We start from the raw sequence: 13,665 nt of genomic DNA, 5'->3' as shown, positions 1-13,665 counted from the left end.
CATATTTTAGGGTTCTAAAAATGTGTGCAAGGTCAAGACAAAAGGCATATATTAGCCTCTGTCACCTAGAGTAGCAGCAGGTATAAATGAGGCTATAGTTTCAATGAATTGGTTGTTTTACAAGGCATAGTCAACATTTAATAGCTTCCTTTATTACTGACAATGTCAAAACAGTGAATTCAGCAGATAAAGACAAATACATCCTACATAACTGTTAAGATCTAAATATGCATTTTTGGGATTTTAGTGCTGAAATAAAACCAGCAGCACTTTGAATACCTGGAAAAATGATCTTAGATAAATAACTCACTATTCAAGCATAAGAGCAATGTAAATACTTTTTGAAAGATTATCACTATGCCAATTTGTAAGGCACAGATTATTTTCAAAATTAAATCACAGCTTGTAATAACTAGAATTAATGCTGACAGAACAGCTATAACCAAGTGTCCATGATGAATGTGTCATGTAGTATTTCATGACATGTTAAAACCAAGATTTGTGGTAACATCCACCAACAAAATCGCCAGACTGGAAGTACACTTAAACACCGTAAAGCCTTTCATTGGGGTTGACACATTGCACAGGCTGTGTTTACACAAACTGTCAGTCAAACCATTTGCTCACTGTAACCCAGGGATTCTGGAGAACTGCCTGCATGGAGAAAAGGTGAAGGGATGTAATGAAGTGACACTGGTCAGACTCACCTGGATAAATACAAGTTATAAAGACGTACTAAAATCAAAAAGGCAAAGGTAATTCTTCACAAGTCCATCTAAACATCTCTTACCACAGCCCTCCATTTTGTCAGAGTCTGTTCTGCTCTGTTCCTCATTGGCATCCTGTTCCTCTTCATCAGCTACCGCAGCACTGCTGTTGTCATCTATACCTGCACCGACAGTCTATACCAGCAGGGGGAGACGAACACAAAACCTAAGATAAATAGGGAGCTTGAGTTCAAACCATTCACAACTCTGGTATTAGTTGAGCTATTGTGGGTAGGTGAACTGAAAGCATTCACATTCTTTGTATGTTTGAAATATTCTTTAACATGTAATTTTGCTTATCTAAAGTATGTACATGCATCCTCTACAACCAAAGACAGGCCTGTTGGGTGGAGAATGGGTGACGGCTGGAGGACTGGAAGATGGCTGTGTAAAAGACTATGAGAGTCTTTATGATGCGGGCCTGGTGGGGGTAGTCCACTAGAGAGGACAGGGACACTGTGGCCCCAGTGGGCCGGGGCCGCATCAGAGAGGGGCCAAACACAATGCCCAGGTTACTGGGACTCATCTTATTGTCCTGCTCTAACTCTGCAATCCTGAGGACAGAGCAGGGAAGGGGGCAACATGGATGATATGACAGGCAGAGGTAAAAAAAAGAAAAGTTAAACATGTAAGGGGAGCAGACTTTTAAACATTAAAATCCTTAACTGAAAAAATATGCAGAATGTAAACAGCATAGTGGGTCAGTTTCCGCAACAACTAAGAGCGTTGAAGCGCGAGGCTCAAGTTTTCCTTTGTTTTGGTGCCCTATCTACCACACTGAACAGCGTGAAGCGAACCCGTGCACATGCGGAGATACTGTATGAGACCGTGTGAGAGCGAAGTGTTGCATCTTGCACATCTCAATATCCTAGCCTATTCGTTGAGGTCTGTCTGTTTGACGACCTACCTACCTATACTGTGCCCCTCGCCTCTCCACATCTGTCCCTCGCTAGTCTTCGCCTTTCCAAAAATACTGAATTTTAGGTGTCGAATCTAAACACTCAAGAAATGGGAGTCGAGGTATCAATTATTTTGGAGTCTACTCTCCACCACTACGTCATCGTAGTTAACAGTTGGGAAAATGACAGCGAAAGGCAAGCGACAGCAGCGAAGTCCTGTATGGCAATAGTTTGACAAGTTAAATGAGAAGAAAATGCACACTTTGCGATGCTTAACCATCTGAAAGGGACGCACAGTGGTGAGACCCAAACCGCAGCTGCTTGGTGAATTCAAGTTGAATTTTATGAATTATTAGTTTAAACAAAAATGATAATTAGCTGTTTAAAGGTTTTTTTTTAAACTCAATTTGTAACATCCCTAATACATAGTCACAGTGGTGAATCTTAAGTTGATATGTGAGGGGTTGGTTGTTTAGCAACAAAAATGGCCCCATAGTTGCGCAGAGGTAAGGGTTGGCTTCGATTGGAGACGCAATATAGTTTAAATGTCAACAAGTATAATTACAAACATACATTTTAACAATGAGCACTTGTCTCAAATACATAGTTGCAGTTGTTGGTTAGCTAGTTAGCAAATTTGAGCCATATTAGCATAGACATGACATCAAGAACAAGCTAAAACGAGCTGAATCAAGCCATCAGCTATTTCCCACATGGCAGCTTCTTGTCATTGTTGCTAGCCATCTGACCATTCAGAATCACAACCACAGCGTTCTGCCCCATTGAAGTGCGTGCATTGTCTTCGTGACGTTGTCAGCTAACCCGTCCTTAGATATGTTTGATGATAGTCAGGAAAAATATTAAGCAATGTTCAATGCAATGTTCTAGCTCACCTGCGTACGATGTAGCGCAACGTGGCTATGTTAGCCTTGGGCAGTTCTCTCAGCAACTCTCTGAGTCTATCCACCACAGCCAGGATCGCTGGGTCAGTGGCTGGCCCCAGGTCCACCAGCTCTACCAGCTCTGGCCCCTTCCCTGTCCTGGCCTCCCCTCCCTCAGTCAGCAGGCTCTCCTTGGCCAGCCCCATCAGGCTTTTGTACAGACGAAACAACATGATGGGCTCTGGAAGCTGTGGAGGAGAGAGGGAGATTATCTTTGTAGCCATCTTAATAAGTGCAATTAAATATGGAGGCTGAAACAGACACGGTGTGTACCTGTCGGGAGGTAGAGCTTAAGGACATTGCTGATGTCGTGGGGGGAACACTGCGATAGCTCCACTAGTTCTTTGCCGTTCTCAAATGCTTGACATAGCTTCTCCACACGAGTCTTCACACCATTCACTATGTAGATACCCTGCAGAGAGTGATGGAGATAAATGGGAAGAGAGAGAAAATGTTAAAGGATAGAGAGGGTTGAAAGAAAATAATGCATTCATTCAACCAACCATTATGCTCATTTCAAGCAATCATTTCCTTCATCCCCCGTTCCCTCACCTTCATCTTCAGGGCTCGTCTCTCTTTCTCGGAGATGCACTTAGTGATGATGAAGGGGATGTCATTGGAGCTGTCGCTGGACACCTGGGAGAAGTCTCGGCCGAACAGCTGGAGTCTACCCTGCAGCTTCTTATGGCCACACTGGATGGCCAACGTCTCCAAACACCACTTATGACATGCCAGGAAACACTAGTGTAGGGGTCAGGGGGCATAGGTCAAGGGGTTAGCGGTCAGGATGATAACCAATGAAAGTCTTAAGAGATCCTTTACACAGAAAAACAGAAGTATGCAACCAATCTACCAGCCAAATTCGATTGCTTTCGCAGCTTTAAAGGTGGCGAAGGAGATGGCATTTTCACTCACCTCCTCACACTCCGCTCCCTGGAAGTACACGTAGCTGTCGCACTCCCGACACTTGGACGGGGTGCGGAGTTTACGCAGCCAGTGGGTCTGGGCGGCTTTGGAGAGCCCAATGTTCCGGAAAGATCCGGTTGGAACCGCCATCTCTGGCTCCATGCCATTTATGTCTGCAGAGGAAGATTAATGCATTTATCAATGAATTCATTAATTATTCACTGGTTGGCAAACAGAGAGGAGGTGGATCTCAAGTCTCACTTGGTGCTTGGAAGGAGGCCACGTTCCCGTCCTTCTCATCTGGACCCTCATTTGATGACATGGTCCCGGTGGAGGAGGTGCGCGCCATTTTACTGATGTCACCTGAAACATACACAATTATAACACATACAGCTACAGTACTGCAGGAGATGGCCAGATAGAGTGCATGGCTTACCTGTACTGGTGGTAGGAGATTCCAGGCCATCTACACTGTCTGCATCACTCACTGTAGAAACCCCCGATTTGTGGCCTTGTCCTGGGGAAAGGTACACAAGATTATCACCGACTACAAAACATGAAGGACACCTTCGTAATATTCAGTTGTACCCCCCCACCTGTTTCCCCCCCTCAGAATAGTCTAAATTTGTTGGGGCATGGACTCTACAAGGTGTTGAATGCATTCCACAGGGATGCTGGCCCATGTTGACTTCAATTCTTCCCGCAGTTGTGTCCAGTTGACTGGATGTCCTTTGGGTGGTGGACCATTCTTGATACACACAGGAAACTGTTGAGCGTGAAAAATCCAGCAGGGTTGCAGTTCTTGACACAAACCTGTGCACCTGGCACCCACTACCATACCCCATTCAAAGGCACTTAAATCTTTTGTCTTGCCCATTCACCCTCTGAATGGCACATATACACAATCCATGTCTCAATTGTCTCAAGGCTTAAAAATCCTTTAACCGGTCTCCCTTTCATCTACACTGATTGAAGTGGATTTAACAGGTAACATCAAGTGATCATATCTTTCACCTGGATTCACCTGTTCAGTCTATGGCATGGAAAGAGCATCTTAATAATTTCTTAAAGTCTTGTACACTCAGTGTATACTGAAGGTCTATACCATTTTGTCTTGCGCTGTAAACCTAGAGCATTGAGTTAAGGTCTTGCATGGTGAGATGGCACAAGACAGTAAGAACCAAATAAATATCATAAAACATCTTTCTGGCATTTTCAGCACTGCGGTCCTCGTCGGTCATGGTCTCTCCGGTGCTGGGTTGACCCTCAGAGGTGCTCTGCTGGTCTGTGTTGAAGCTATCGTTACGGGTTCGAGCTGGCTGCTTGAATTAAAAATATTATTTATTACTCACTTTAATATTGGTGCAACTATGGGGCAAAACAGACGGGGTTGGCTTAGAATGTTGACAACATTTTAACTATGTGTCATCTCCAATGTTAATTGAAAACAAATACATTTGCACAATGAGCAGTTGTCTCTCGAATACATTGTTACAGTTGTTGGTTAACTATCTAGTAAATGTTGGCCATATTAGCATAGAAGTGACATCAGTCAAAACAAGACATGGTATCAAGAACAAGATCAAACAAGCTGAAATAAACCACCTACGATTCCCCACATGGCAGCTTCTTGTGATTGTTGCCATCTGACCATTCAGAATAACACCACCACACAGACTTCTGCTCCATTGAAGCACATCGTTTTTGTGACGTTGTCAGCTAACCCATCTATAGGCACCTAACAAATACAATTATTTTTATTATGCTTTGAGGCTAGTGGTGACTCACTGTGTGGAGGCTGCAGTGGCAGTGTAGGGCTCAAACTGGTAGGTGACCTCTGGTTCCTTAGTGAGCTGCAGGTCTCGGACGTGGGCAGCGTACTGCTGTCCTGGATCATACAGCTTACTGCTCTCACACAGAGTCTGGTAGTGGACCGGCAACGCCACTGTCTGCATATGCATTATCTGGTAGTACGAGATGGTAGCCTAGAGGGAAGGAGAGGAATAGAACGGAAGTCAGGTAGGTGTGAGAGATAGAGAGAGAGGTGGAGGCAAAGACTTTCTGAGCAAACAATAGGTCTGAGTGTATGTGTGTTGTGGTGGGTACTGTATGAGCGGTCTATTGATGAATAACTTGATTCCTGGGTCTATACGTGTGTGTGTGTGGTAGTATACTGACCAAGCGCAGGGTCTGGTCACTCTGTTTGATGACCTCCTGCAGAAGTCGGAGCACATTGACCTTCACATGTTCCAGCTCCTGCTGCTGGGTGGTGGCGTCTGCTATACACGTCCTGTAGGTGGCCTCTTCCTCCTCAGCCTGAACACACACACAGGCTGGTCAATTCTCAGCCAGGTTAATGGGATACATTCTCATTGAAAAATGGCCATAGGCTTTGACAATGACTTGCAGTCAGAGACAAGATTGACTGCAAAGAGATTAGGAGATTTCACTGGAGAAAAGATGTGAGATATGGAGAGGAGAGATGAGTAGAAGAGAGAATGGAGGATAAATAACTTTATGTGGTGATGGGAACCTTGTTGCGAGCCTCTTCTTCCGCTCGTAACTTCTTGCCCAGAGACTTGGAGGTGGAGCCTCCCCCCTCCTCCTCTGCTGCTCTGCTAGTGGCTGCCTTGTTGTACTCCTCACAGCGAGCCATGTAGCCATGCTTGGTCTTGCGCAGGTTAGACTCACATTCCAGCTGGATCACAAAAACACAGGTACACACAGAATCAGTCTTCAGTTACACAAATTGGGAAAACTCTTGAAAAAAACTAAGGGTATTCTTCAAAATACTTTGTGTGGACATCTTGTCAAATAATGTTTTAAAAAGATACATCTCAATAGTACAAAATAAATTCCTGTAAACATCATGGCAATATGAAACAAATAATCAAAATAGGAGAGACAACATATTGCATAAATAGCACTAGCAAGGAACTGACCAGTTTCCTCTTGGCTCAGTCCCACTGTTCCTTGATCTCCTTGCGTTTCTTCTCATGCTTGTGTTTACGCTGCGTCAGAGGCTGTAGGAAGGTCTGGCTGTGCAGTGTGGAGGTGGCCTGCTGCACCCCACTACTCTGCTCTAGAGCCAGAGAGTAGATGGAGTAGAAGGGCATGTGGTGCTGAGAGAGGGGGAGAGGAAAGAGCATTGTCACAGGAGCCTCTGGAAATGGATGGAATCATTTTGACGAGATTGAATTAGGGATTCCTTTCCTTTTATTATAAAAGACAAAACCACCAGGGCTTATGTGTGTGATGCTGTGCTTGCTGGACTGGTACAGTCTTTGTAAGCCCTTGGCAAACTACTCCTCTGGATGGGGGAAGATATGGGCGAATAAACTTAATATGTTTAATTGAAGGGTATAAGAATCAACCTAAATGTCTATTATTATCTGTGTGGACTGCGGTGTCTGTGTGCCCACCCAGTGAGGTCCTCTTCTCCACGTAGCTCATCAGGTCCTTCATGTATTTAGAGATGGTCTTGGCGTAGGCCAGAGCAGTCCACTCCCCCTTCACTACGCTGCAGCATGATGTCCACCTCCTCGGCCCGGCCAAAGTCCTGCAGGTCACCCCTCATCTGAGCTCCCTCTAGCCCCTGACCTGATGCCCTGTACAGGTTCTCCATAGACTGGACAAAGAGAGCGGAAGAGTTTAACCACTCATGAATAGTACCTTATTTTGGAAGATATTTACATTACACACTAAATGACCAGTTCAAACCATTGCAAATGGCCAACTACATAGAAAACATTTCTGGCACTACACAAAATCATTTGGCAGGACACTTTCCCAGAGCCAATACAAACGACGCCAAGTGGAATCTCATGGATGGGGATGTGCAATTGAATGATGGATGTTCTACTGTAAACGGAAGTATATAGCATTTGGCACAGACTGTGGGCAATAATAAGCCCAGTGTGTGTGCAGGCCTGATGAATTCAGTGTGTCAGTGTAGGAGTGGTATTGATGGAGGAGGTGAAAGGAGCTGTTATCTGGCCTGTGTATGTGTGTGTGTGGCCACAACAGGAGAGAGTGAAGAAAAGGCAGAGATAAAGACTCACTGCCAGGAAGTTGGCCTTGCTGCCCCCGTGCCCCACAAACATCCACTCTGAGACTGTCACACACACACACACTAAAGCCACATTAACCTCCACTCACCCTGCTCTTCTCTGTTGGCAGCAGGGACAGTAGGGTACTGCTGTCCACCTCCCCCATCAGCAGCTCTGACACACTGAGGAGGACAGAGAGACCATTACACAGAGACACTACTACCATCACAGAGACAGAAAGTACTAATATACGAGGGACAAAATAGGTTAAAGCAATGTGGAGGGTACATTTCTGGTTATTTCACCCGCCGATGGTCATGGAAAGGAAACAAGGAAAGGATACAAGGAGAAGAGAGCATCAGGAAACAGTTCATGCCAGGCTCCAGGCTCTGTGCCATCGCGCCACCATTTAACTTCCTCTTTGTGTCTTCCTTGCCCTGTTGCTGCTGTGTGTTGTACTGTGTAAAGGGCCCGGATGTGAACAAGCACTCTTTGGTAATGTGTGCTATTCCTATTCACAACTTTAAAAACACACCTATGTGCAATATACTGTACACATCACAGAACGTTTTAGCGGTACATTTTTCCAATGGTATTTTGAGAGAGTGATATGTTGGTATAAAAACTACCGTTATCACACATACACAGAGAACAGGTCGCAGTTGTAAATGAGAACTTGTTCTCAACTGGCCTACCTGGTTAAATAAAGGTAAATAAAACAGATGCACCTATTCCTGGTCTGTAAATAATAATCTGCTGAGACAACAGAAGTCAAATGGCTGCGATTTGGTTTTGTGTCCTTGGTTACGGAAGAAAAGAAAACCACCTCTACATTTCCTGTTTTCTACTGAGCCCCATGCATATGTGTCACTGCGTTTCTCTCTAAGCTCCAGTTCTCTCTCACACACTGACTGTACTTCTACAGTCATCACACGTGCCCCCACTGACCTGACCACTGAGGACACCACATGTGGTCATGTCCCATTACTCTGTGCCAGAGAACAGTGTTGTTGCATCTCAACTGGTAAACAGTCAAATAATTGTGACACACAGAGACATCTGCGGCTTATTTCAGACCCATGAATATTGTTTCTAGCTCATGGCAATACATACAGTACTGAGAAACGGGTGTACCATATACTTACTTTCTACTAAAAGCAACTGCAATGGTCTCAATGGCCTTCTCAAAGTCCTTATTTTCTGTGTCATTACACATTTCATAGTGAAATCCTGGCCCATCTTGGCAATTTTAAAACTCATTGACTTCTTTGTCCTAAAAACGTTGACTTTCTGAACCTAGGTAGTAGACCACTGATTGGTCCAGCCAGAAGTCTCACCTTTGACCTTAGATATGAGTTTGCCTGCAGCAGTGATGGTCTCCACAGTGTTGAGGAGGGGGTAGGTGCTGATGTCCTGTCGTAGGACCCTCAAGACCTCCCCCAGGCACTCATGGGCCAGAGTGTGACGGTTCTCCTGCTTGTCTACAGACAGGGGAAAGTCAGACAGACAAGAGACATGGATCCTATGCCATTCCTAATACACAGATAATCTGTCTACAGCCACACAGAGAGGGATGAACCTACCTGTCTACTGAGCAGCAGTTACAACCCCAGTGATATGGTTGATGTTCGGGAAATGAGGCTGTCTGAGGTCTGACGGGGATCACCATGACAACATGGAATTCACATAACATGGGGATTTTCTTTATATACTGACTCTTTTAAGGTTGGTCACAGTATTAGAGGTTATCAGAGATTGAGAGGGAGTGATTAATGACCAATGTCTGGACATCATGAATAGTAACACAGACTGACAGATGGGTAAGATCCGCTTTGATGTCAGCAGTGACACATCTGCGGCCCACTTCCTCTCGACTCTGTCTCACAGACCGATCCTTTAGCGGGTACAGACCCCGTTCTTTTCCTTTTCTCCCCTCCATCCCTTTGTCTCTGTCGATGTCCATCAGTGGCTGGCCTATTGAATGGAGCCAGGAGTCCAAAGCGGGTGGGATAGAAAGTATGTCACTTGGACGATGGGGATGGAGCCAATACGCTTACTGTACTAGCTAACATCCTGTTGTATCATTATGTGACTGTCTAGACTTACAGTAGCAGTCAAAAGTTTGGACACCTACTCATTCAAGGGTTTCTTTATTTTTACAATTTTCTACATTGTAGAATAATCGTGAAGACATCAGAACTGTAAAATAACAAAGTATCTTGATTAGATAAGAATTCAACCCCCCCTGTGTCAATACATGTTAGAATCACCTTTGGCAGTGATTACAGCTGTGGGTCTTTCTGGGTAATTCTCGAAGAGCTTTGCACACCTGGATTGTACAATATTTGCCCATTATTCTTTTTTAAGAAATCATCAAGCTCAGTCTAGTTGGTTGTTGATCATTGCTAGGCCGCCATTTAAGTCTTGCCATAGATTTTCAATTAGATTGAAGTCATAAATTAAACTAGGCCACTCAGGAACATTCATCTTGGTAAGCAACTCCAGTGTGTATATTTTACTTTGTGTTAGGTTATTTTACTGCTGAAAGGTGAATTTGTCGACCAGTGTCTGTTGGAAAGCAGATTTATCTTCCCCAAACCCTAGTACTTGCCGATGACAAGCATAGCCATAACATGATGTAGCCACCACCATTCTTGAAAATATGAAGAGTGGTACTCAGATGTGTTTGCCCCAAACATAACGCTTTGCATTCATCCTTCTTTACACTGTCATTTAGATTAGTATTGTGGAGTAACTACAATGTTGTTGATCCATCCTCAGTTAACACAGACATTACATTTTAACCGTTTTAAAATCATAAATTGGCCTCATGGTGAAATCCCTAAGTGGTTTCCTTCCTCTCCGGCAACTGATTTAGGAAGACTGCGTGTATCTTTGTAGTGACTGGGTGTATTGCAGGGTTTCCGTTATATCACACGACACAAGTCACGACCTCACAATAGTTTAATTTACAATAAACATAACAGTAACATCATCCAGTAGAATTGTTAAAAGAGTGAGATCATTTGAGCTTTGGAAATGTGAGCTTTCATAAAATGCATGTAACGGGCTGTCGTTTCACAGGAGCATTGCAAAATAAGTTCTCTCAGTGAACCAGCCTTAACAAATTTGATTGTCCAACATAATTTCCTTGTTTTGTGGCCGTCTAGAGTGGCCTCTCAATTGCTGTGGTGCTAAATCGCAGCGGGAATGGGGAGTGGGCCGGCCCTGGTGTTCGTTGACAGCCACGTTTTGTTATTGCAAGTAGGCCTAATTAAAATGTTCATGCCTAGGCTAAATTAGAGTGAAAGCAACCTATTTCCACTGTAAATTAAATTAGAGTGACCTAGATTGCATTTGAAAACACCTGTGTTTTGTTATTTATTAAAGCTGCAATATGTAACTTTTTGGGCGACCTGACCAAATTCACATAGAAATGTGAGTTACAGATCTGCCATTCTCATTGAAAGCAAGTCTACGACGTGGTAGATCTGTTCTATGTGCTCTATTTCTATGCTTCCAGGTCAACATTTTTGGTTTTGCATCTTTTACTTTCGGTTTTGTACAGCAGCTTCAAAACACCTGAAAATGCAATGTTGGGTTATTTTTAATGGTTTTGTCAAATATTTTTCACAGTGGTTTAGATACAATGACTGATTCTCTACACTTTTCCATAATTTTTATTTATGTTAACTATTAGAATTTTAGCAACCAAGAAATGGCAGAGCAATTTCCGCATAATGCATCTTTAATTCAAATGTTCGTACAAATAGCCTATAGGACAGGTTGTTCGCAAATTGTGTTTTCCTTTCAATAAAAACCTGTCGTGTTGGTATAAGAACATTGTTCTACTTTAATGCAACTTTATTTATATTCTGTTAAGATTAATTATAATAATCTAATTGTGATTTTGAGCACCGTCGGTGGACACCCAATGAGTTATGCACCCAATGCATATGGATGTCTGGTAAATGAAAATCTTGCCAGTCACATTGTCCGGGGAAACATTTTTCTAATGGAGACCCTGGTGTATTGATACAACATCCAAAGTATAAAATGAATAACTGCACCATGCTCAAAGGGATATTCAATATCTGTTTTTTTTAACCTCCCTGGTCTATGTGGTTGAATCTGTGTTTGAAATTCACTGCTCAATTTAGGAACCTTACAGATAAGTGTATATGTGCCGTACAGAGATGGGATAGTCATGATTTTTTTCATGTTAAACACTATTATTGCACACAGATCCCATACAACTTATTACGTGATTTGCTAAGCAAATATTTACTCCTGAACATTTTTAGGCTCACCATAACAAAGGGGTTGAATACTTACTGACAAGACATTTCAGCTTTTCATTTTTTATTAATTTGTCAACATTTCTAAAAACATAATTCCACTTTGACATTGTGGTATTGTGTGTAGGCCAGTGACAAAAAATATATATATTTTAAAATTCAGGCTGTAACAAAATGAGGAAAAAGTCAAGGGGTGAATACTTTCTGAAGGCACTGTATATTTCACTAGTAGATTAAATATTTGCTAAACACTTAAACGCAAGAGTCAATAACTGAAATACTGATGGTGTGTCTCTGTGGTTTGTCAGAATTGAACTCTGAGATAAGTTAGGTTCCTAAGGGAAACTGTAACTTCCGATATCATGTGATAGGTTCAGCGGGAGATTAACCTCAGACCATCACAAGGCTAGGCTGGAAGCAGTATTGTAGTATTGACAGTGTCACAGGTCAGACTGAAGCAGTGGACTGTGAGGAGGAAGTCTGAAAGAGTTTTCTGTCAAAGGCCATCCATCATAGCTTCCTGTTTAGATTTCTACAACAGTCATGTTGGGTATGTTTACCATAAGAAGGTGGAGACACCATAACCCTTCCTTCACTTTGAGAGCAAAAAAAACATGTTCCAAAGTGAGACCATTTTTGTTGGCCTGACTCTCTCAAGCTGTTGAAGATGAAAATTGTTCAGTCAATTATGTTGCACTTCTTTTATCTTATTGCATCAATAAAATAAATCTGACACATTAATCAGCCTGTGTCCTGAGAATGGAAAACACAATACTCTAAGGTAACTATAAATGTTTTGGGCCCAACGTTTGGAAGTTGTTGCAGCTGGAAAAACCTTTGCTCCAACTGTTTCGCTTGAGTGCAGACAGAGAGTCTGCTGGAGTCTGCTGGAGTCTGCTGGAGTCTGCAGGAGTCTGCTGGAGTCTGCAGGAGTCTGCAGGAGTCTGCTGGAGTCTGCAGGAGTCTGCAGGAGTCTGCTGGAGTGCGGTCGCTGCTACGCTACGGAGACTCAGCCGTTCAGTGACTGAGAGCTCTGGGTCGTTTGTGCAAAGCCCCGCCATTCCCCTTGCCCCTTCCACATGCAACACGTGGAGAGCAGGAGGGGAGCAAAAACACCATTGTTCTGAGTGCATGCTAACGTGTGGCGCATCTTCACAAGTAGTGGTGATTTCAAACATCCGCACAGAGACAATAAAGAAACAACAGCAAATGTTCACGATGCAGTCTTAAGCACGCCAAATAACAAAGACATGTCAATAATGTGCACACTGAAATACACTATTAAATACAAAAGTATATAGATACCCCTTCAAATTAATGGATTTGGCTATTTGAGCCACACCTGTATAAAATCGAGCACACAGCCATGCAATCTCCAGGAGCTCAATGACTTTCAACGTGGCACCGTCATAGGATGCCACCTTTCCAACAAGTCAGTTCGTCAAATTGATGTCCTGCTAGAGCTGCTCCGGTCAACTGTAAGTGCTGTTATTGTGATGTGGAAACGTCTAGGAGCAACAACGGTTCAGCAGCGAAGTTTTAAGCCACACAAGGTCACAGAATGGAACCGTTGAGTGCTAAAACGCGTAGCACCTAAAAGGCGTCTGTCCTCGGTTGCAACACTCGCTATAGAGATCCAAACTACCTCTGGAAGCAACGTCAGCATAAGAACTGTTCGTCAGGAGCTTGATGAAATGGGTTTCAATGTCCGAGCAGACGTTCTCTGGAGTGATTAATCACGCTTCACCATCTGGCAGTCCGACAGACAAATCAGTTTTTGGCAGATGCCAGGAGAACGCTACCTG

General features: G+C 43.5%; 1 protein-coding gene across 1 annotated transcript; it reads right to left on the bottom strand.

The window, feature by feature from the left end:
* Positions 1-40: 40 nt before the first annotated feature.
* LOC129866547 (rho GTPase-activating protein 45-like) lies at positions 41-12,921 on the bottom strand. The gene is given in 19 exon segments (XM_055939310.1): positions 41-654; positions 791-1,321; positions 2,560-2,795; positions 2,870-3,019; positions 3,160-3,348; positions 3,523-3,686; positions 3,775-3,876; positions 3,950-4,080; positions 5,302-5,498; positions 5,692-5,829; positions 6,047-6,211; positions 6,456-6,635; positions 6,744-6,823; positions 6,936-7,012; positions 7,014-7,141; positions 7,672-7,744; positions 8,708-8,792; positions 8,900-9,043; positions 12,708-12,921. Coding segments are annotated over 18 exon segments (2,685 nt in total). The 3' UTR covers positions 41-654; positions 791-1,089.
* Between the last annotated feature and the right edge of the window lie 744 nt (positions 12,922-13,665).

Source organism: Salvelinus fontinalis, chromosome 12, assembly GCF_029448725.1.
Source record: "Salvelinus fontinalis isolate EN_2023a chromosome 12, ASM2944872v1, whole genome shotgun sequence".
Taxonomy (NCBI): Eukaryota; Metazoa; Chordata; class Actinopteri; order Salmoniformes; family Salmonidae; genus Salvelinus; species Salvelinus fontinalis.
The sequence above is the reverse complement of the archived record's forward strand: the minus strand, read 5'-3'. Positions and strand labels throughout refer to the sequence as shown.